At 44.2% G+C, this 24,052-nt stretch overlaps 2 protein-coding genes across 4 annotated transcripts in view; both read right to left on the bottom strand.

Annotated features, from left to right (window-relative positions):
- Nucleotides 1-8,021, bottom strand: part of KNG1 (kininogen 1) — a 28,304-nt gene extending 20,283 nt beyond the window's left edge. For all 3 annotated transcript variants that reach the window (XM_047099913.1, XM_047099914.1, XM_047099911.1), the window contains exons 1-3: nt 7,606-8,021; nt 2,435-2,545; nt 1,353-1,437 (exon numbers count right to left, since the gene is read on the bottom strand). In XM_047099913.1, coding sequence (XP_046955869.1) covers nt 1,353-1,437; nt 2,435-2,545; nt 7,606-7,800 — 391 coding nt within the window. In that variant the 5' untranslated portion in view covers nt 7,801-8,021. The remainder of the gene's footprint in view (nt 1-1,352; nt 1,438-2,434; nt 2,546-7,605) is intronic.
- Nucleotides 8,022-10,760: 2,739 nt separating this feature from the next.
- Nucleotides 10,761-20,658, bottom strand: HRG (histidine rich glycoprotein). The gene is made up of 7 exons (XM_047099032.1): nt 20,383-20,658; nt 18,368-18,484; nt 17,432-17,519; nt 16,624-16,790; nt 15,384-15,467; nt 13,279-13,380; nt 10,761-11,699 (listed from the first exon to the last, which is right to left on the bottom strand). The coding sequence occupies exons 1-7, from the start codon at nt 20,656-20,658 to the stop codon at nt 10,761-10,763; spliced, it is 1,773 nt and encodes a 590-aa protein (XP_046954988.1).
- Nucleotides 20,659-24,052: the final 3,394 nt, after the last annotated feature.

Raw genomic sequence — 24,052 nt, 5'->3', positions numbered from 1 at the left:
TCGCCCAGTGGGCTCTCCCTGCCCAAGCGTGTGCCATCCGAACAGAATCAGGAGGCCGGGTGGGTGGTGTTCTACAGCCCGTCCTCCATTGTTAGCAGGTGGACACAACCGTCCCTGCAACTGTTTCTTGGTCTCTCTGGAAGTGTGTGTGTCCCAGTAAAGACTTCCCCGCTGAGTAGTCATGGCGACCCCTAGTTATGGTGACAGTGGTGGGCAAGTTAGAAAACTGGAATACAGGGGAGAGGGGAGAGAACTACTGATGGAAGAAGAAAGAACAATGAACAAAAGGCAGAAGGAGATAGAGAAGAGAGGAGGTGGGTCGGCCTCCTCTGGGGCAGCTGTGACTGGGGGTGGGGAGGGGAGACTGATGGGGGGCTGGAGAGAGGTGGAGTCTCCTCTGTGTCCCAGTGATTTTCCACCCTGCCCCAACATTTCTAGAGAGAGGTTTTTAAAATTAAAAGAAAGATTGTGACTTTTGATTCTGAAATACATCTGGTTACAAAGGTTTCAGATGAGGGATGTGGACCTAGAAGTAAATTCTGAATGTTTGGCTAAGCTTTGTCGCTCACTATATACAATTGCCGTGTACTGGATGATAAAGTTTGCTTACAAGAGAAAGTGTTTTTTTGTTTTTTTGTTTTTTGTTTTTTGTTTTTGTTTTTTGAGAGAGTGAGAGGGAGAGCGAGAAAGAGCAGGGGAGGGCGAGAGACAGAGATAGAGAATTTTGAAACAGGTTCTCTGCTCAGTGCAGAGCCCAACAGGGGGCTCGATCTCACGACCCTGGGATCATGACCTGAGTCAAAATCAAGAATTGGCCGCTCAACTGACTGAGCCACCCAGATGCCCCGAGATAAAGTCCTTAAACTGCATAATCAAAACCTACTCCAAACAAACAAACAAAAAAAGTTTTTAATTACTTGTATGTTCTTTTCTGCTTTTGGACTGGTTTTCTTTGAAAGCAACTTCTTGTAAGAACTGGATATGGAAGAGGAAAGCCACGAAGGTGAAGAACTCAGAAGGATTCCTGGCCAAGTTTGACCTCAAAGCCCGTGTTTTTCTCCCTCCTTCTTTGCCCACAATTGAAGGCAGCCCTTGTGCCTTCTCAGCCCTTCTCAGAGCCTTTGCACACAGAGGATACAATGCTGCAGTCGGGAGGGGAGTCGGGATGTGCTGAGGGGATGACTGGCCTGATCCTGGCCCTGACCTTGGACTCTGCAGCTCCCTGGCCCCGCCCCACCCCCAAGGCTGCCACCACCCACCAGGAGGGGGCTTCTTCTAGGCTGTGCTCCTGGCACCACGCTGACAGGGTTCATTTCCTCCCCGGCTAGCACCCCCCAGGGAGAGCCAGCTACCTGGAGTAATCTGGCAGGTCTGCGTAGCCACGGAGAATTTTGTATTCCCTCTCTTCCCGACGGTTGCGGAGCATTCTCCTGTGGCCTAAAAAGAAAAGAAAAAGAAAGAGAGAGAGAGAGACCATTTATCTTCATCTTTCAAATGGAGAAGTACACCTAGTACTATGGCTCAATATGACTTTCCCTTTTTTTTTTAAACTTGCCCCAAAAAATTTTCTAGCGAGTTTTGAGGCACCAGAAGGAGAGCTTTTGTAGCCTAACGGTTATTTATTTATTTATTTTTACAAGCCACTGAAATCATGAGACGTTGGAGGAGAGGCAGGATAAAGGCAAGGTTTTGAAGTACGCTTCCTTTTCACCAAAATGTATACAGTGCCTTAGAACCAGCCTAAGCTCTCCTCTTGATTTCCCTTTCAATTTCAGCGTTGAAACGATGTGCAGGACGCCAGTGTTGTGACATGAAGGGGTGAATCCTGGGACTGTGGAGAGAACGGCTTGCTTCTGGGCACTGTCCGTACTCCCCCATCATTAAGGTCAAACGATCAAGCTGTGCTGTGCCCGGCACTTCGGCATTTGGTGAAGATAGCCATGGCTATTAAAGAAAGTTCTTTGCATACTGTATCTCATTTCATGCTCCAACAACCTGATGCAGGCAATGCTAGCTGCCCTTTCCGAGGCAGCACACCAGTTCTGAGTGGTCAGCTAGTTGGACCCAGAGGAGGATTTACACTCAGGCAGATGCAAGTAAAGCACCCGTGATCTCCCCTCACCAGCCCTCGATCTTGGCCCAAATGTTGATCTGTTGTGTCTTTGGGGACTGGCCCGCTGTCCTAATTGGTCATTAGAGTGCCCTTCTCATGCAGGGCTTTCTCTTTGTTTAACTGCTGGCCTCTCCATGCTCTGATACAGAGAACGGGAACGCAGACACCAAGCATCTGACTTTTGTACACATTGGAGGGTTTACGTGCATTCCTTACAAAGAGGCTTAACAATACTAACATCTCTAGCTCTAAAAATAGAAAAATCAGACAGTCTTGGTGGAGAAAACTGGGGGCTCGGGAACCATCAACCAACCTACTTACAGCTTGTGCAGATTCTTTGTAGTCACAATCCTGCCATGTTTTGTCACTTTGAACAGAACAGTCTCCCTCCCTGATTTGGTACTTGAAGGAATAAAATGTCTCAGGGTCATCCTGAAAAAAAGCAACCAAAGACACATAGGGTTCATCCAAATGCTCCAGCAAATACTTTGTGTGGGACCCAATGCAGATATGAATATTCGATCTTGATTTAACTCTAGATTTATTAAAAACACTGAAAGTTATAAATATTTACTTGGAAGAATGTTCATAATATATTTACAAATATGTATTTGTAAGTTACAAGATTATCCATAGTATTAGCCCATTTTTGTGGAAACCAATTTATAGGTATACATAGGACTTTTAGAAGTCTGGAAAGTTATAAAGCAAAGCTGTTAAAATGCTTGTCTTTCAGTGGTGCAGGTACAGCTGTCTCACTTTGTTTTCTTTTTTTTTTTTTTTTAACTTTTTTTAAACATTTATTTATTATTGAGAGACAGAGAGAGACAGAGCACAAGCATAGGAGGGACAGAGAGAGGAGTAGACACAGAATCTGAAGCAGGCTCCAGGCTCTGAGCTGTCAGCACAGAGCCCAATGCGGGGCTCAAACTCACAGACCAGGAGATCATGACCTGAGTTGAAGTCGGATGCTTAACCAACTGAGCCACCCAGGTACCCCTGTCTCCCTTTGTTTTCTAAACAAACGTTTATGAGTTGTCTTGTTAAAAAGTAAACATATATTTCTTTTACACCAAGAAAACAAGAAGCCCTTTTTTCATTTTCAAAAAAAAATGTTAATGGTTATCTCTGAATGGTGCGTTAATTTTTGGTAACTTTAGTATTTTTATTTGCTTTATTTTTTTTCTGGCATGTCATGAGATAATAGATAAACCCTTTATTTATTTATTTATTTATTTATTTATTTATTTTTAATGTTTATTTATTTTTGAGACAGAGAGAGACAGAGCATGAATAGGGGAGGGGCAGAGAGAGAGGGAGACACAGAATCTGAAGCAGGCTCCAGGCTCCGAGCTGTCAGCACAGAGCCTGACGCGGGGCTTGAACTCACGGACCGTGAGAACATGACATGAGCCCAAGTGGGACGCTTAATCGACTGAGCCACCCAGGCACCACAATAGATAAAACCTCTAAAGTGAAGGTGCTTTAAAGACCTGTGAGGCCTGAAAACATACAACTCCTAGAAGAAAATATAGGCAGTAATTCCTCTGACATTGCCCTTTCTCTGACATTCTCAGGCAAGGGCAACAAAAGCAGAAGTAAACCGCTGGGGATACACCAAACTAAGAAGCTTCTGCACAGTGAAGGAAGTCATCATCAGAATGGAAAGGCAGCCTCCTGAATGGGAGAAGATATTTGCAAACGACATATCTGATAAAGGGTTAGTATACAAAATATATAAAGAACTGATACAACCCAACACCACAAGAAAAAAACAAAAAATAAATAACCCAATTAAAAAATGAGCAGAGGACCTGAATAGACATTTTTCTGGAGACAATATAACGGATGGCCAAAAGACACATGAAAAGTTGCTCAACATCACTCATCATCAGGGAAATCCAAATCAAAACCACAATGAGATATATTGTTTTACACCGGTCAGAATAGATAGAATAAAAAAGATAAGAAATCATAAGTATTTTTTTTTTAATTTTTTTTTAAATTTTTTTTTTCAACGTTTATTTATTTTTGGGACAGAGAGAGACAGAGCATGAACGGGGGAGGGGCAGAGAGAGAGGGAGACACAGAATCGGAAACAGGCTCCAGGCTCTGAGCCATCAGCCCAGAGCCCGACGCGGGGCTCGAACTCCCGGACCGCGAGATCGTGACCTGGCTGAAGTCGGACGCTTAACCGACTGCGCCACCCAGGCGCCCCAAGAAATCATAAGTATTGATGAGAATGTAGAGAAAAAGGAATCCCTTGCACTGTCAGTGGGAATGTCGATTGGTGCAACCACTCTAGACAACAGTATGGAGTTTCCTTAAAAAAAAAATAAAAATAGAAATACCATATGATCCAGCAATTCACTACCAGGTATTTACCCAAAAAATCCCAAAACACTAATGTGAAAAGATATACACATCTATACATTTCATACAGCATTATTTACAATAGCCAAGGTATGGAAAGAACTCAAGCATCCATTGATAGATGACTGGATAAAGATTTGGCATATATATAATGGAATATTACTCAGCCATACAAAAGATTGAGATCATGGATGGAGCTAGAGGGTAATATGCTAAGTGAAATAAGTCAGATAGGGAAAGACAATACCATATGATTTCACTTAAATGTGGAATTTAAAAACTGAGACAAATAAACAAACATAAAGCAGAAACAGATCATAAATACAGAGAACAAACCAATGGTTGCTATAGGGGAGGAGCTGAGGAGGTTGTGCAATACAGGTGAACGGGATGGAAGATACGGGCTTCCCATTATGGAATGAATAAGTCACAGGGATGAAAGGCACAGCATAGGGAATACAGTCAATGATATTGTCATAGCGTTGTATGGTGACAGATGGTAGTCATACATAATAATGTGTAACATGGATGGCATAATGTGTAGACTTATCACTATATTGTACACCTGAAACTAGTGTAATGTTGTGTCAACTATACTTCAATAAAAAAGAAAAGAAAAAAAGAAGAGAAAAGAAAGAAAAGAAAAGAAAAAGAAAAGAAAAGAAAAGAAAAGAAAAGAAAAGAAAAGAAAAGAGTGCAAAGGTGTTGAGTTAGATGAGAGCTTTCCAGATGTAAAGTCCTGACATCTCAGGCGGCAAGGGACCAGAGAGGTGATTTTGTCTAACCCTACACTTTGCAGGTGAGAGAAAGGAGGCCCTGAGTAGATGGGCATGGCTGAGGCAGCCCCCACACCTTGGAAAGGCAGAGCCAGCCCCAGATCCCAAGTCTCCTGACTCTCAGAGCCTGCTGGAGTCATGTTAGGTGCATCTGGGATGATTGAGTCAAAGAGGATAGTCTCCAAAGTTCCTTCCAGGTCTCAGATTTTGATAAAGAAGTAGGCGGGGGGCGGCTGGGTGGCTCAGTTGGTTAAGTGACCGAGACTTAGGCTCAGGTCATGATTTTGTGGTTTGTGAGTTCGAGCCCCGCGTCGGGCTCTGTGTTGATAGCTCGGAGCCTGAAGCCTGCTTCAGATTCTGTGTCTCCCTCTCTCTCTGCACCTCTCTAGCTTGCACTCTCTCTCTCTCAAAAATAAATAAACATTAAGCAAATATTTAAAAAAAAAGATGTAAAAAAAAGATGTAGGCTGTTGTGGTATAGATAGTGCTCACATGGCAAAGTAAAGCAGGATTCTATAGGCTGCTTATTTATTTATTTATTTATTTATTTATTTATTTATGAGAGAGAAGGGGGGAAGGGCAGAGGGAGACAGAATCTTAAGCAAGCTCCACACTCAGCACAGATCCCAATGCAGGGCTCAGTCACACCCTGGGATCATGACCTGAACTGAAATCAAGAGTGGAAGTCTCAAGTGAATGAGCCACCCAGGCGTCCCTCTATGGACATTTTAGAACAAAAAAACCCACATTTGCCGTGGATGTCAGCCAATGAAGATAACACTAATCAACTGCTGCTTGAGAGTGCCAGGACCACATATCTACAGCATTACACTAGTTTGTGAACCAGAATGGCTCAAATTTACTTTCAGGAAAAAAAAGAAATTCTGTCCACTGGGCTTTTTTCTTTATCCTGATCATGTCAAATGACTAGCTTTCCCCCCTCTGCCAAAGTAAACAGTTACATAACTATCACAGGCACAGAGTTTTATAGTGAAATTCGTTTAGACAAATTATTGAAAGATCTGTATTTCTTTAAATCATAACACTGTCAAGATTCGTCTTCAACCTGAGTGCACCAATGTGTTATAAAAAATATTAGAAAACACCTAGAACATTGCTGTTACCCTTGACGCATTCAGCCATACAGACTTCATGGTAGATATTTAGCCTAATGCATGTTAATCTCATTTCTGCCTCCTCTTAGGTATAACTCCCCTTCCCTCTAGCTTTATTGAGGTATAGTTGACAAATAAAAATTACATATATTTGAAGTGTGCAATGTGATTATATATGTATATATATATATATATATATATATATATATACACATATATACACACACACACACACATATACACCCATGTTGTAAAGTGCTACAAACAAGCTGATTAACATATACATCATCTGATGTAGTTCACCTTTTGTGTGTATATACGTATGGTGAGAACACTTAAAATCTAGTCTTCTAGCAAATTTCAAGTATGCAATACAGTATTATTAACTATAAGCACCATGATGTACATTAGATCCCCAGGACTTGTTCATCTTATAACCAAAAACTTCTACCCTCTGACCCGCATCCTCCATTGTGCCCACCTCGCAGCCTCTGGTAACCACCCTTCTGCTTTCTGCTTTGGTGAGTTAGACCTTTTTAGATTCCACGTATAATGAGATCATATGGTATTTGTTATACATCTCCCCTTATGCACCCCCTCCCCACCTGAGGTCTGGAGGTCTTTATTTAAATCTTTAAAAAAATTTTTTTTTATGTTTATTATTTTTTTTTTGAGAGAGAGAAACAGAGTGTGAGAGGCAGAGAGGCAGAGAGGGGAGACACGGAATCCGAAGCAGGCTTCAGGCTCTGAGCTGTCGGCACAGAACCCAATGCGGGGCTCGAACCCACAAATGGTGAGATCATGACCTGAGCTGAAGTTGGACACTTAACGGACTGAGCCACCCCGGTGTCCCTGGAAGTCTTTATATTTTAATCTAGAGCTAGTCGTTTAGGAAGTTCTTTTGCTGCAATCCGACTGAGTTCCTGGATTCTCCTAGTCTGCATAGTTTCTTTCAAATGACTCCATTTACCTTTGTTTCCTTTCACCTGAGGATGCTGCTTCCCTGATCACCCAGGAACCCAAGCTTGGTGGCCCAGGACGAGTCATACCCTGCCCTGCACTCCCGGGCCAAAAAGCCGTAAGCTTCTACCTCTGCTTGTCAGTTCTTTGGCGATTGTTGGTGTGTGTGTGTGTGTGTGTGTGTGTGTGTGGTGTGGGGGAAGGGGGCTGGGCTCCAAGTGACAGCACAAATCTCAAATGATCTCAAGGTAAGGCACAGCTTACTCACCGTCCTGGTGACCTCGGTTACACGGTACAACACAAACTGGTTGCCACTTTGGTTTCTACTGTTATATTTCTTCAGAGCAGTGTCCACAGCCTTGAATAGGTCTTCATCATTGCAATCGATTTCTTGTGAGAAGGACTCCTCGGTTAAGCTTGGTAGCAGCCTAGAGCAAAGGAAAAGCACAGCAATTAATTTCATGATTTAGCAGTCTCCCTCCAGGAGCTGAGGGATGGTTTCACCAAGATCCGGGCGCCAACTTGAATGGTGATTTTAGCTATTCTCAACCCTTTATCTCCCCTGTGCTTTCCTCTCTCTGCCTCAGCACTCTGGGTCCTGGTGAACTCCTGCTTTCCTATACTATCTGCCCTATTTCCAAAGGACAAATGGCTCTGTTGGGTTGGTTATCCAAGCAGATTTCAGGCTAAAACATTGCAACACTGAGGTTATTGGCCCGCTTGTTTGCATTCAGGAAGCACGTGGGAGCACAGAACACATTTCCAGGTGATTGCACAATGTTGTATTACAAAGCAGAACAGAAAGCAATGAAGGAGGAGGAGAAAGCACCAACCACATCTGTTATTCCCTGCCCCAAATGACTTTCCCAAAGCTGTTTCTGAAGGTCACTACATGGAACAACAATGCAACAGTGAGTACAATGCACAGATACCTTTCAATAGTTTCTTTGCAAGATTTCTAGCTGCCAAAAAGCATGTTGCTACCAATCACATGGCATGTCTGAGGAGCCCATGCACATGGAGACAAGTCTCATACCAGCACACTGGCAAAACTTAAAATAAAATATGTGCATCCTATCTGGTTTCTGGTCAGGTCTCCACTCAGTTGCATTGGTTTCGGAAAGAAGAATGTTCCCAAGGGTGGAGGAGACAGGAGAGAAGTACAAGAAGAGATGAATTGAGTGAAGTCCTGTGTCCCCTATCCTGGCTTGTTTTTTAAAACACTTTTAATGTTTATTTTTGAGAGAGAGAGGGAGACAGAGTGCAAGCAGGGGAGGGGCAGAGAGAGAGGGAGACACAGGATCTGAAGCAGGCTCCAGGCTCTGAGCTGTGAGTGCGGAGCCCAACGTGGGGCTCGAACTCATGAACTGCAAGAGCATGACCCGAGCCAAAGTAGGACACACAACGGACCGTGCCACCCAGACGCCCCGCTATTTCTTTTTTTAAAGTTTATTTATTTTGAGAGAGAGCGAGTGCGTGGGCAGAAAAGGGGCAGAGAGAGGGAGGGAGAGAATCCCAAGCAGGCTCCACACTGGCAGAGCATAGCCCAACACACAGCTGGATAAGGGGACAACACGGGGCTCGATCCCACAAACTGTGAAATCATGACCTGAGCCAATATCAAGAGTTGGTCACTCAACTGACTGAGGCACCTGGGTGGCCACCTTGCTTCTTGTTTCTGATGTGGTGGATATGGGTGTCTACTCATCAAGCCTAAGGAAACTTTCCGATCAACTCCAAATTCCGATTCCAACTACTCCTGGATTGTGCACCATTAGAAATGGCCTCACTTTCCCAGCCTCAGCATCTTTGTGGGCCCCTCCTTCTTCTCAACCTAAGAACTTACCCATGTTTCTTTCAGCCTTAGTTTTTTGTTTTTTTACTATACACGTCCTGCCCCAACACACACACACCAATCTACCTTCTGCCATTACTACACAGCTGAAACTGCTTCAGTAAGTCAGGAAGAGAGCCCTTTAAAAAAATATATGTTTATTTATTTTTTAAATGTTTATTTATTTATTTTAAGGGGGAGAGGGGCAAAGAGAGAGGGAGAAAGAGAATCCCAAGCAGGCTCCATGCTGTCAGCATAGAGCCAGATGCTGGCTGGATCTCACGAACCATGAGATCATGACCTGAGCTGAAATCAAGCGTTGGACGCTTAACCAACTGAGCCACCCAGGCGCCCCAAGCCTGAAGTCTTACTAGCCTGTGTCTAAATGCTTGAGCCCTGAGTTGGGAAGAAAGGAAAAGAAAGAGGACTTGAGTGCGGAAAACAAGAGTCCTCCGGCACCAAAATGAATAAAGAGAAGTTACCCGAAACTAGAGCCTCCCTAGCCCAGGGAGAAGATAGGAGAAAAACAGAGGGCCCTGGAATTCCTGAAGCAGAGAACACCTCTGTCCTGCTTTCTGAGCATGCAACCTGGAAGACAGCAAGATTCCAGGGAGAGAACAGCCATACAGTATCTCTTGGCAGTCATGTTCATTAGCAGTCTTGCAGAGACCCTTATATCCTCAGTTTGATACAGCAGTATGAGATAAACTAGACCTCTCAGAGAGGGATGGGAACAGGCTAGGAGGAATTCCTCAGCAGGAGAGAACTGGTGAACCAATGATGAAGAATCAGACCTCCTTCTTGTGCCCACCACCCAAACACCTGGGCACTACATGAAATTCGAGAACTGTGGCACGACTTTGTGTGGAGAGTAGTGGGGTCAGGGGAGTCCAAGAAGGACTGAGGTTAAGTTTCCTATTAGCCTACTAGGATGGCAGACTGAAACGGAAATTAATTTGTTCTGAAAATAAGGTGATATTTTGGGGCACCTGGGTGGCTTTGTTGGTTAAGTATCTGACTTCGGCTCAGGTCATGATCTCATGGTTTGTGAGTTCAAGCCCCGTGTCAGGCTCTCCACTGACAGCTCAGAGCCTGGAGCCTGTTTCAAATTCTGTATCTCCCTCTCTCTCCCCTCTGTGTTCTCTCTCTCTCTCTCTCTCTCTCTCTCTCCCTCCCTCCCTCCCTCCCCCACCCCTCTCAAAAGTAAATAAACATTTTTAAAAATTTCCTAATTAGCCTACTAGGATGGTGGCATGAAATGGAAATTACTTTGTTCTGAAAATAAAGTGATGTTTCTTGTGCACCTGAATTTATGGTAACGCCAGCTATAGCATAAGTACTCATAGAGGAAAGACTCTAGAATTAAAAGAATTAAGTCCAGGGAAGAAAGAGGATCGGAGATTTGCTACAAGGATTTGAGGGCCAGTGACTTGTAGCACTGAGATCTTTCCTCTCCATTTGTCTCTCTCTTCTCATGCTATCTCCTCCCCTACCCACATTTTGCCCCACCCTGAGTATGAAAGTGAGATTAAAATAACTTGAATTTCACATTCATTGTTGGTCATATTTTTTTTATTTATGGTTCTAATTCAGAACATTAATTTTTCCCCGTCGAGGAAATCAGATTTTGGAAGCGTATATGCAAAAAACTTCAAGACTTGTGAAAACTCACTCTCGAATACCCCTGGGCATGATTCAGAGGCTGACTGAGGGAAGGGCTGAATCTTTGGGTTTAGAGCATTGCTGTGGTCTGGCAATGAGAAGCTAGGAAAATTGGCTTCCGGAAGAGGAAGAATTTCACCTTTCTTTAGTGGAGAGAGTCGGTAAATATATCCAATTTGTCTCCAGTGGAAGTGAAAGTGTCTCTTACCTGGACTTCTTTGTTCTGAGTGCCTAATTGGTGGGCCATGACGGTGGTGATGGTGATCTTGGGGATCCTCACTATGCGGTGGTGGGTCACAAGGTCCATGGTCAAGGAAATCATGGCCATGGGGATGGTGTCCATGGGGATGGTGTCCATGGGGGTGATGTCTATGGGGGTGATGTCCATGAGGAGGGTGTCCATGGGGATGGTGTCCATGAGGGTGATGTCTATGGGGGTGATGTCCATGAGGAGGGGGTCCATGCGGATGGTGTCCATGGGGGTGATTTACATGAGGTGGGGGTCCATGGGGATGGTGTCCATGGGGGTGATGCCCATGAGGAGGGGGTCCGTGGGGATGGTGCTTACTGGAACTATGATTATGAGGGTGTCCATGGGTCCTATTGGTGCCAAAATGGGGATGATGACATTTTAACTCTGGAACAGGCGAAACTTGGGGGGCTTCTGCCTGAAATGGTGGTCTGTCTGTTTGACTTTTGTCTTCTAGAGGAGGAAGACATCCAAGTTCATGTGGCTTGTGGGGATGGTGGTGATCTCTAAATTCATCAGGCTTAAATGGAGGCTTGCCAGCAAGAGAATGCTCATGCCCCCCAGGGTGGAGGGGATGGCCGAAATGCTGTTGTATGCCACTGATGTTTCTACCATTCTATTAAAGGATACAGAAAAGTGAATATTATTACGGAACACAAAAGAAGTTAGATGCACAACTTGATTTAGACCTAGGGCCTGCAGACTTTTGTATTCCACAATTCCACTTTTAAAAATAGGATAGCAAAACAGTATTCTCAAGCTTTTATTCCCCCAAGTTGACACTTGAAATACAAAGACTATCATCTACCGTCATCATTATTTCACAATAGTAATATTTTGATAATACAAGAGTCAGAAAGATAATCTCAGAGTAAAGAGTGGTTCTTCAGATGGAATAAATGTTGTATTAGGAAACAGTATTTATTATCCCCATTTTTCTCATTTCAGCATAAAATGGTGAAATTATATTCTAGATGGTATTCATCTGTAGATCAACATTTGGAAAACTAGTGCCTTATACTTAATAACCTCAACAGAGTTCTGAGGCTTTATGGTATAAGCATCTCTTAGTCTTAAAGGATGAGTACTTCACCTCTTCCCTCTCCTCCTTCTTCAGATTTTAATTTAAAAAAAATCCGTGGATGCGATGCCTGGATGGCTCAGTCAGTTAAGCATCTGACTTTAGCTCAGGTCATGATCTCACAGTTCATGAGGTCGAGCCCCATGTCAGGCTCTGTGCTGACAGCTCGGAGCCTGGAGCCTGCTTCAGATTCTGTGTCTCCCTCTCTCTTCCCCTCCCCTGCTCGTGATCTTTCTCTCAAAGAATAAACATTAAAAAAAATTGTTTTTAAAGCTGTGGAGCCATGTTCACGGTGACAAACCTGTCACGCCCCTCCCCCATTTTGTTTTTTGGTCTGGCATATGGACATTTGGATTATTTTCAGGGTTTTTGCTGACGTGAAAAGCACTGTAATGAATGCCTTGGTATAGAACAAAGCTTTCTGGCACAGATGTGAAATATTGCTTTGTGCCTCAGTTTATGTATCTTTATATAATATGTTTGAGGCTAATTCATTCCCCTTAGGCTCTATGCTTAATAATAAAAGTTAGAAATTATTTTTATTTATTTATTTATTTTTTTAAGGTTTTTTTTTTTTTTACGTTTATTTATTTTTGAGACAGAGAGAGACAGAGCATGAATGGGGGAGGGTCAGAGAGAAGGAGACACAGAATCTGAAACAGGCTCCAGGCTCCGAGCTGTCAGCACAGAGCCCGATGCGGGACTTGAACTCACGGACTGCGAGATCATGACCTGAGCCGAAGTCAACCGCTTAACCGACTGAGCCACCCAGGCGCCCCAAGAAATTATTGTCTCAGCACTGGTGCCTTAACTATAAGGGCCATTTTCATATTCATTAGAGGGTGACTGAATTGGTTATGATTTTTACTTTACGAATCTTACCTCTCCCCAGTTCTTGGAATTTTTTTATGCTTTTTGCGTCATACCAGCAATAGTACCCCTTCCCCAGGGACCTATTCTCCCTGTATTTCTTTTCAGCCACCTCTCACCTCTCTGCCTCTCTCTTTCTCTTTCTCCCCTCCACCCCCAGAGCTATAACAACAAAATACGCTCTGTGTCTGAAAATATTTCTTAGTCTGGCCTGCTTCTGATAAGGACTCCTTAGGCAACCCACCTCCAAGTTGAAGACTTCACAGTTTATGGCAATGTCATTTGGGGTTTCCAAGTCTGAGACTCCTACATTATAGGACAAACCTGCTCTGCAGAATCCAAAGGCCTATAAAGAAGAGAGAAGCCTGTTAGGGTGTGCATGTGTGTATTCGTGTGAGCGTCTATTTCTGTGCAGCTGGTATGAAGGTTCCCAGCTATAGTTGTAAACTTTCAGACATTTGGGAAAGAAAAAGAGCTTTAGAACAATCAGGGTACTATTATCAAATTTCTCCACTAATTATTTAATAATCTTTCCTAGAAGAAAGTGCAGGTTCCAAAGTGTCTCACTTCAAGTTGCTGTGGTTTTCTTCCCTGAGTGGTGACCAGTGCTGAGCTTTCCCACGGGGGTCAGTGAGGAAACCACATCATTGATGCCCTGCCTTAGGCCAACCCTTCTGCACCAAAGACCCAAATTGCCTGTGCCTAGAGAGAATTAAGAGTGGTGTAGAAGAGGGATTTGTATACAACTTTATCCAGTCCCTTGAAGGAAAGTATTGGAAAGGAAGGAACCAGTATGAAAATGGCTTGCGGGACCCTGTCAAAGTAACCATCCGCGGGCCTTACTGGGAGTACAGAGGCTACCGCTGGCTTGCACCCCTATGCCCCAGAGTCTCCTAAACCCAGCTGTCAAAGGTAGACTAGGACAAGAAGAAATGCTTTTCTAGAAGAGACAGATAATCACTGAGGTCTGAGAATAGTTTTGCAGTCAGACAGACCTATGTTAATTCTGGCTTCACCATTTATTAGTTGTGTGAGTTCAGGCAAATTACTTAAAATTTCTAAAATCCAGTCTTTGTAAAATGGGCACAATACTAACTATCTTTGGGATGTGGGAGGGCTTAATTAAATGAGATTATGCTGCAAAACACTTAACATTGAGACCCCTCTTTTCCAGCTGCCATGTTTCTGCATGCCATCACCCACACCAAGATTATTAAGGATTTGTTGAAGAAGGGAGTGGGAGAGGGAGGTGTCTTTTCTGGTGGCCACTAAGCAAGATTCTAGAACTGCTTCAGGCAGGAATGTTGAACAGCCAGAAAAGGAACTAATGAATGAATGCTTCCTTGCTTTTGACCCTAGAGAGCCTGTTGTTAAACCTCAGGATTATCCTGGCCTTGAAATCAGAAGGCCATTGTTAAAATCCTATGTCCTAACATTTTCTAGCTAAGTGCCCTGAGGTTAAGTGGTTAACCTTCTAGGGGTGCCTGGGTGGCTCAGTCCATTGAGCGTCCGACTTCGGCTCAAGTCATGATCTCACGGTTCATGAGTTTGAGCCCCGCATCAGGCTCTGTGCTGACAGCTCGGAGCCTGGAGCCTGCTTTGGATTCTGTGTCTCCCTCTCTCTCTGCCCCTCCCCCACTCATGCTCTGTCTCTCTCTCTCTGTCAAAAATAAATAAAAACTTTAAAAAAAATTTAAAAAAAAGTGGTTAAACTTCTAGGCTGTTCTGTCCTAGGGAAATGGAGGCAGGCGTTTGCTTCTCTTCAGCAGGGTTGTTACAAGGATCCAATGAAGCAATAGTATGCATGTAAACTACACACAAATGCTGAGTATTATTAATAAGATATTTCAGCAGATACAGGAGTATCCATTTATAAGTGATTAGGAGAAAAAAGCCCACTGCATTGAGCCTTAGGAGAACTGGATTCTAATCTCAGCTTGGTTATGAACACTGGGCAAGACACTTACTTTGCTGATCCTCAGCTCCACATTTGTCACATGGGGCCACTGTGAGGAATAAATGAGATGAAGAGAACACAGGCACCCACTGATGTGTAGGCTCTTAATATAAGCCGGTTATTAGTTTTAGCTAAGTCTTTAATCCTAACGGGTTAGAAAAAACCTCAGTGTTAAGTTTAAGTGTGGTGTATATTGTAAAATCACAGTCTCATGAGTCACTCGTCTGTGCCTCAGTTTCTCCATCTCTAAGTCAGAGATAAAAATAAGACCTACCTTATTGAGTGGTTGGGGGGTTAATAACATATGTGTAAAGCACTTGGGCAGGTTCCTGGCACATAGTAGGTGGTCTCTAAATGTTACCTAGTATTTCACAGACATTTATTATACTCACATTATAGTGCCTGGGAAAATGGTGGCTACTGGAGCAGTTCCTCACAGAGAAGTCCACGTAGTAATTGGTTCTTTCCCCTCCTCTCTAGAACAAATTGGATCAAAGCAGTTTCAGGAACATAAAAATTAAAAAAGAAAAAAAAAGCAGTAGATACCTGCTATACAATATGCTATAAAGCACTGTGGGGATTCAAAATCACCAACATGTGCTATTTTTCTTATGACCACTGCCTTTAAAAAAATTTATCACAAATAAAATATATTTTTATTAAAAAAATTTTTTTTAATGTTTATTTATTTTTGAGACAGAGAGAGACACAGCATGAGCAGGGAAGGGGCAGAGAGAGAGGGAGACACAGAATGTGAAGCAGGCTCCAGGCTCCAAGCTGTCAGCACAGAGCCTGACGCGGGGCTCGAACTCACGAACTGTGAGATCATGACCTGAGCCGAAGTCAGACGCTTAACCGACTGAGCCACCCAGGCGCCTCAATAAAATATATTTTTAAAGGGGCACCTGAGTGGCTCAGTTGGTTGGGTGTCCAACTCTTGATTTCAGGCTCAGGTCATGATCTCATGAGATTGAGCTCCAAGCTGGGTGTGGAGACTGCTTAAGATTCTCTCTCCCCCCTCTCCCTCCGCCCCTTCCCTGCTAAAGTGTGAGCAAGCATGGGTTTGCTTTCTCTCTCTCTCTCTCTCTTTCTCTCAGTCTCTCTCTCTCTCTCTCTCTCTCAAAAAATACTGTTTCATTGAAAAGGGCAAATAATATAGACATAATCAAGCATAGTGAAAAATCACCTTTCCTGTACCCGATCTCTTCTTCCCAAAGGTACCACTACCACCTACCTGAGGGGTTTCTCGTAGCCTTTTCCTAAATATGTCGCACATGTACCCATATATCTAACATAAATGGGCTCAGAGTCTAAGTGTTGTCTCTAACTTGCTTTTCCCCTTAGAAACTCTTCCCAATGCATACGGATCCAAGACATTCCCTTTACTAATTGTGCTATATTCCTTCCATTCCATTCAGTAGCTATTCATACTCCCCACAACCCCAAAAATTAAAAAAAAACACAGGAAAGCAGTGTCTTTGGTATCTCTTGCCTACGGAGGCTGCCACAGGGACCTCAGTTTGAAAGTAGCGCGACACGTGAGGCCAGTGGAGAGGGCCAGGGCCGCTGGGTCTGTGCCTGCCAGGCCGGAGCTGGGCCCTCAGACGCTAGCTGACGTGAGGGGACACTCACCGCTCTGGCAACTCTCTCCACTCGGTCCACTCTGAAAAAGGCAAAATCTCCATTCTCTCTTTTGTACTTCTCCAAGGCTTTGTTGGCTTGGTCTCTATAAGGCTGAGTGTCCTCAAAGAAGTCAAAGAGTACAGGGCTGTCTTTGGTATTGGCCAGTGCCGAAGAGACTGGAGAAAGAAGATGGCAACCTTCCATTACCAGAGGGTCGGAAATAGCAATGTCAATACTGGGACTTCATATATATAAGCACATTGGCAAGAAAAACAATAGCTTCCATTTTACAGATGGGTACATTGAGGGTTGGAGAAGCAAGGTAATTTGCTCAAGATCAAATTAGCCCATCAACAGCAGGACTGAACTTAAAACCAGATCCTTCTGATGCTTATGTCTCTGTTGTGACTCCATTCAGACACCTCTCCCATCACTCACAAAGTGTTCATATTTCACTAAACTCCTCCTGTCTCGCCCAGGAGGGAGAGGCATCATTAACATAGTTTTTGCCCAGAGAGAGAAGATACAGATCACCCTTTCTTCAAGGTGACCTCTTAAAGGGGTTGCTTGACTGTTGAATTTTTGTATATTCAATCATGTTGAAAATCTTATCTATTGAATTTCTTTAAAGGAAGGTATACCAACAACAGAAGAAAACCCTCTGCTTTTCCTTCCACAGAGAGCAAATAATAATTGATTTTCTGAGGGCAGGGGCCATTCCTGATATGTGCATCTTAGTATTATATGGTGAATACCACAGTATGATTGAATTCTATATTAATTTAGAATTAATTAGCATTTGAACATATGACCATACCAGAACTTGTGGTGCAGTTAAAATCATTCAGTCTAAGATCCTGAGATTCATTCAAATATGTAGCTATTACCTTACACTGTCCGATCACCTGTAAGAAAGAGGGAATTATGTCATCGCACACTGCCTTTGTCGGGTTGAATGTGAGGGGACAAAAAGTGATGTCACATACTCCTACTATCCACTGAGAATCCACCTTGGTTTTCTCTCACCAAGTCCTCTCTCAAAACCTGTATTTTCTTAGTCTGTTTCTGTGGGCTGGGTGCTATATACATCCAAAACCCTCACGAGAGCCAGGGAGAAACTGTTTAAACAGATCATGGCCATATCCCAAACATTTTCAAGGGAAAACAGTGCTAAAACTCCTCGGTAGGTAAACATCTTATTTTCTAGAACTGAAATTTGATATACGTGCTTATTCATCTTCTTGCTCTCTTCCTGTGGCGGAGAACCTGGCATCTGAGTACCCACATGCAATATGGAGAACGAGACCCTGTTCCTCAAGGCAACTACTCTTAATCCCCTCGGCTATTCCTGCCAACGAGGCCAGTCTTCATAGGGCACAGTCACAGGTTCGTATGTTCTCAGACACACGGACTCTCAGGGCCTGAACCCTTAAAGTCCAGGTACCCCAAACCCCTCCTGTTATTTTACAGCTGAGGAGGCAAAAGTCTAGACACTTGAGGTGATTTTCCCAAGGTCTCACAGCTGGGCATGTTATCCCAAGGGACCACAATCCCCAGTGACTCAGCCTGAACTGGGAATCCCAGGAATGACTCTCAAGAGACTTTACTCAAGGTCAACATAGTCTTCACAAGTCAAGAGGCAGGATCTGCCCTTCCTTGTTCGCTCTGTTAGCGCAGGCATGCTGCTGCCCTGAGTAAACAGAATAGACAGAAGTCTAGAATGATACAAGTTCAAAGTACCCTGTTTACTTACAATCTCAGATACACGCTTAGAAAGAGCTGGGTCACAGTCATCCCAGTGTTTCCTGGATAGGACTGGGCAGTCTGATTCTTTCACATCTAAGACTAAATAATAGACAGCTGCAGATTCCTGAGGAATACCAGAAGAACATGTGAGTAGCATGTGGGAGCCTAGTGCTTTTTCAATAAAAGCAATCTCTTTATTTCTTTTTATTTTTTAACATTTATTCATCTTTGAGAGACAGAGAGAGAGCATGAGCGGGGAAGGGGCAGAGAGAGAGGGAGACACAGAATCCGAAGCAGGTTCCAGGCTCTGAGCTGTCAGCACAGAGCCCGACGCGGGGCTCGAACTCACGAACCGCGAGATCATGACCTGAGCTGAAGTCGGACGCTCAACCGACTGAGCCACCCAGGCGACCCGCAATCTCTTTATTTCTTAAAGAGAATTCCTGCTTCTCTCCAAATCATCACAGATGTCCTACCTTTGTGTCATTTGATCTACTTCTTTTGAATAAATAGCTTCAAAGAGTTACTTCCAAATGTTCTTTTTCACTGGTCATGATGTTGCTTCTGCCCACGAGCTTTAAAAAGCAACCACTGAGCAGCAGTGTGGGTTTGGGTGGAGGTGTTGAAGGTGCAGGCCCAGAATTATAAGTGATGACAGCCTCCGATCTGTATGTGCAGTTGTGTCCTCTTGCCCAGCTCTATTCCTGAACTTGGATTGTTTTGCCTTGATTTCAACCTGCCCAAAGCTTAAACGCACTGTCTTCTCCTACAAGCTGTCTCTCTCTCTCAACTTCCCCTGCCTGTTGTCCGAGGCGTCATTAATGACTTATTGCCGTAGTCTCTGGCTTAGAAATGTGAGGGTGACCTTGATTTCTTTCCTTTGCTTTTACTTTCCAGGAGCCAGGTGTTCAACGGCCTTTCTTTGAAATGTCTCATGTCTTTCCTTCATTCTCCCTGCTCTGATTTCCATTGCCTGGGGCTGGTCCTCATTGCCTCTTTCCTGAGCACAAATGGCTTCCTAGTTCATGTCTCCTGTGTCCATCTCCCTAGGCACACTGCCCCCCCCTTCCTCACCCACCCACACACCCTCCTGCCGTCACTCAGAGGCAGCACTGTGCCAATTTGTCCTGTGCCTGCATGTGTCACAGAGAGCCTGGAATGGGACTCACGGTCACTAAATTGCCGGTTGGACCCTAAATTCCTGAAACTCCTCTTGTTCTCTGCAACCTGTGGTGCCTCTCATACCAGCAACAAGTGGAAATTTCTCTGCTTCTGTGGGGCCCCATAGTCTGTCCTCCTAGATTTCAGTGGTTTCACCAAAGGGTAGGTTTTTTGGGGGTGGGGTGGGGTGGGGAGAGAGCCCTCCTTCTGTGAATCTCTTTCAAGGCCTCAGATCCACTCCAAGCATATAATCTTTTTATTAAGTGAAAACAGTAGGCTCTGTTTGCTTCACAATAAGCCTACAGTCAGTCTTCCGACCTGCTAACTGCTCCAAAGCCCACAAAAAACTTCCAGAACACTCCATTCCCGCTGCATTCAATTATTCCCTGACACTCTCCTTCCTCATTCCCTGTCTACATCCTTCTCCCAACCAATTTTAAAAGCTCTCCTTCCATTAGGTTACTTCTGCGTCTATACCACTTGATTGCTAGAATGTGTCCCGTCTTAACGCAGTTTGCCTGTGTGTGTACGTGAGCTGATGATTATTTCCTTGAGGGTCCTGCCGACACCTTATTCTAATTCTTCTCTCCTGGTACTTACTGTTTGAGTTGGCTCAGCATACATGCTTATAAGTACCTACAGACTGATTCATAATTAAGGAGATATTAATAGCAAATGTTAGTTTGAAGGCACCCCCTCCCCCCAAAAAAACCCCAACAGTGTAGAGGAGCAGCAGAAACGAAACCAGAAACCCTACCCAGAGCCATTTCATTGTGTAAGGCAGTAAGCGTGGGGCCCGACAGCACATTTGCCCCTGGGGCCTGGTCTCCCAACTCAGCTCTACCACAGGCAGTTCCTCACCACTTTGTCCAAATGGGCATCAGCGACCCGCAGCAACTGGAAAAGGTAGCCTTTCCATCGTCCTTTATTGATCAGGTCTAGCACTTTCCTGGCCAAGGGCTCAGTAGCATCGCAGTCTGTGGGACGCAGAGCGCAGGAATTCTGCAGCGTGAAGAAGGGGATGAGAAGCAGGGCTGCGGTGAAGGCTCTCATCTTGTTAAAACGTGGAAACCATCCCTTGCTACAGTATGTCCCAGCAGAGAATTTTATACAGACTTTCTGAAGATACACACACATGCACACACAATTGATTAAACAAAGTGTTTATGTATTTCTGTTGTGTAACCGGGGAGAGTCACCTTGACCCCTGGTTAAAATACCTGCCAACAGGCTGTAAATGATTAGTGGGTCCTGGGGACAGAAAGTCGAGACACGCCACTGGTGGGTGGGTGGACTTGTGATCTGCACAAAATCTGGATTTTTCTAGTAGTAATGGAGGCAGAGTGTGTTTTGGTGCATAGGCACTGTTTACCTTGGTGTGTGGGTGGGATTGGAAGTAAAGCAGGTTTCCTTCCTCTGCCTGCCGATCGCCGCCAGAAATCTCCCCATCGCTCCCCTGTTCGGATTATGTCCCCAACGTCCTCAGTAGAATGCAGCTGCATTATTTAAGGGAGGTAACACGTTAAACTCCTGATACCATAAAAGGAACTGAATTCTGAATAAGATGGAAGGATTAAACAGCTGTTACTTTGGAGTCAGATCTGAAGTTCAAACCTGCCCTGTTACTCTTTGTGTGTGATGCTGGGTAAGCTATAAAACCTCTCTGATTCTTAATTTTCTCATTTATGAAATGGGGATTCATCCCTTTTGGCTGGATCGTGTGATACTTAAATAGAAAACACAGATAAAGGAACCACGACAAGTCTTGTAACAGATTCAGGTACTGAATGCATGATGTTACGTAGTCTTGTTATTATTACCACCGGTGTGTCTGAGAAGAAGTTGGGGACGCCCCAACTTGTCATTCACGGTTCTCAGTGGCCCCCTAAGCATGTTAAAGAGAACTGGTTCATGTGGAAGAGAATGGTCGTGAGGGTAGTAGTCAAGCAATTGGATGCCCATCTCTGAGAAGGGGTTGGGTGGGCTATACCTGGGAGGGACTCAGAATGGCCTTAAGCTGATATCGCACCCCCATCCCTCCAGAGAAACAATGTAGCTGTATGCACTCTTCTTACCAGCAGCTGACCAACATCAGAAAGGACCAGAGGGACTTAGCCGAGGTTCCCTCCTGAGACTAGTCCCTTAAACAGAAGCTCCCCACTCTCTGCTCCCTCTGCAGGGAATGTCCGTAAAGGCCATAGTAATAGTTCTCATACTAGAATCACCTGAGGGGCTTTTAAAAATCCTTGTGTTCAGGCCTCTCCCCGGAGCAATTAAATCAGGATCTCTTGGAACGGACCCAGGTACTGGTGCTTTGAAAACTTCCAGGTGATTCCAATGTGCATTCACGGTTGAGAACCACTGGGCTCTAAACAGATCCTGAATAGAGAGAAAGAGTTGAAAGAGAGAGAGAGGGAAGGGAGAGGGTATGTGAAAAGCAAGGCCTCACTTCCCAGAATCCCAGGTTGGTTCAGCAAGGTACTAAAAACACGTTGTGAGTTACGCTTGACATTGAACTTTTAATGTTAGCGACCCTAGCTTTTGAATACCGAAACAGGACCTCTTCAATGAAATGTAGAATGACAGAAATAGTCTGGAATCTGGCCAACGTGTTACTAAGGGGCTCTACCTGTGGTGGGGCTGGGGGAAGTCTATCGATGAACACAAAAACGTATGTTTCAATGAGCCGAGCTCCTTCATTAAGGCTTCTATTCTTGCTGTACTGGCCACCCCCAGTATGGAGTGCCCTCAGGGAGCTAAATGCTGGTGGAGGGAAAGGCAGGACGTGGAAAGGCCCCCACAATGAGGATAAGCTTTTCCTACAGTAGTTTTGCTGAGATTAAGGCATGCTCACGAAAGCAGCGGACATCCTTTCCCCCCACCTTCACTGAACCTTAAAGAGTTATCCAATGCTAGTGATACATTGTATTTCTTGCTAGACCCTGATTGAGACAGGGTCTAAGACTCCAAATGATGCCTCTACTTAATCGTTTTTCCTTCCTAAAGGATGCAGCTAGGAGCAACAGCATGTGAATATTGTCTACTGCTCTTAAACAAATGCTGTCAAGGCACAGAGGTGACTCTCCAAGAAACACCTGCTGGGATGGAAGACAACTGTTACTCTGCAAATTCTCTGTTGTGTTAGCTTTGCTAGAGCTTCCATAAAAAAGTACCGTAAACTGAGTGGTTTAAATGCCAGAAATTGATCTTCTCACAATCCTGGAGCCTAGAAGTCCAAGGTCAAGGTTAGTCTCTTCTGAGGCCTAGCTCTCCTTGGCCACGTTTTCTCTGTGTCCCCACATGGTTTTGCTTGTATGCTCATCTGTGTCCTGATCTCTTCCTACAAGGATACCTGTCATGTTGGACTGGGGCCTGCCCTAATGATTTCATTTTAACAAAGTTACCTTTTTAAAGATCTATATCCAAATATAATCACGTTCTGAGGTACTGGGGGTTAGGACTTCAGTATATGAATACTGGGGAAACAATTCAACCCATAACGCCTGTCAAACTTCAAAAGATATGTGTGTGTATATGTATATGCAGGTGTTACATGTATTTGTGTAAACGTATATACACACATAATATACATATATGTGTATATTTTATATACCTATTTTTAAGTTTATTTATTTTGAGAGAGAGAGAATGAGCTGGGGAGGGGCAGACAGAGAGGGAGAGAGAGAATCCCAAGCAGGCTTGGTGCTGTCGGTGCAGAAACTGATGCAAGACTCGATCTCATCAACTGTGAGATCATGACCTGAGCTGAAGTCAAAAGTTGGACGCTTAACCGACTGAACCACCCAGGCACCCCTACCCTACATGTATTATTTTTTAAGTGAAAAAATTGAGAATGAATGTTGTTGGGCCCTTGATTTCCACTCTGAGCAAAACTATTAATGGAATCAGAAAGCTTCCCATCTTTGGAGCAGTGTTTGCTTCCCTCCAGGCTCAGCCATAGGCCACAGACTCTGTATTCCAACAGTGAAGGTAAGTGAGTCTATCAAGTTCTGGGGAGTGGAGACTATTCAAACAGGTAAGAAAGAAACAAGATTCCACCCTCAGGCCGAAGGCTGTGCAGACAATATCTGACCAATACTTGCTGCTGAAATAATTATGGAATAAAGGGAGAATGAAACTCTGATGAATCCCAGTTTCTTGATACCCTTCAATTTTTATCTCATTTTGATCAAAAGAATCAGTGTGCTCTTGCCCAGATGGAAGAGGGCATACCTAAGTATAGCAGGCCCTGTATCAGAGATTTAGGTAAAAGTCAGTAAGATTGCAGAAGGAGAGGCTGAAGACATGAGAGGCACAGTGGCATCTGAACATGATATGAGGCCTTGGATGGTTCAGAAGGGATGCAGCCCAGTGTACAAGTAGAGAGTGTAGCCTCATAATTCCCACTTCCAGATAACATTATGAAACCGAGAAGAGTCAAAAAGATATACTTTATGAGTCACTCTGTACATTTGACTTCTCCTACAGGGGACCATGCCTTCACCTGAGGCATGAGAACTCTACGTGGTTC

This window comes from Lynx rufus, unplaced genomic scaffold (assembly GCF_022079265.1).
Source record: "Lynx rufus isolate CCGP_SWC_20201006 ecotype Redwood Valley unplaced genomic scaffold, mLynRuf1.p SCAF_5, whole genome shotgun sequence".
Lineage (NCBI taxonomy): Eukaryota > Metazoa > Chordata > Mammalia > Carnivora > Felidae > Lynx > Lynx rufus.
The sequence above is the reverse complement of the archived record's forward strand: the minus strand, read 5'-3'. Positions and strand labels throughout refer to the sequence as shown.

What these genes read in the sequence shown, in the direction of transcription:
- HRG (XM_047099032.1), bottom strand. Translation starts at nt 20,658, where the DNA reads ATGTGTGTGTATCTTCAGAAAGTCTGTATAAAATTCTCTGCTGGGACA. An exon ending in ATGCCCATTTGGACAAAGTG is followed by an intron (nt 18,485 to 20,382) that starts GTGAGGAACTGC and finishes GGTATTCCTCAG; the next exon opens with GAATCTGCAGCTGTCTATTA. An exon ending in CTAAGCGTGTATCTGAGATT is followed by an intron (nt 17,520 to 18,367) that starts GTAAGTAAACAG and finishes TCTTTCTTACAG; the next exon opens with GTGATCGGACAGTGTAAGGT.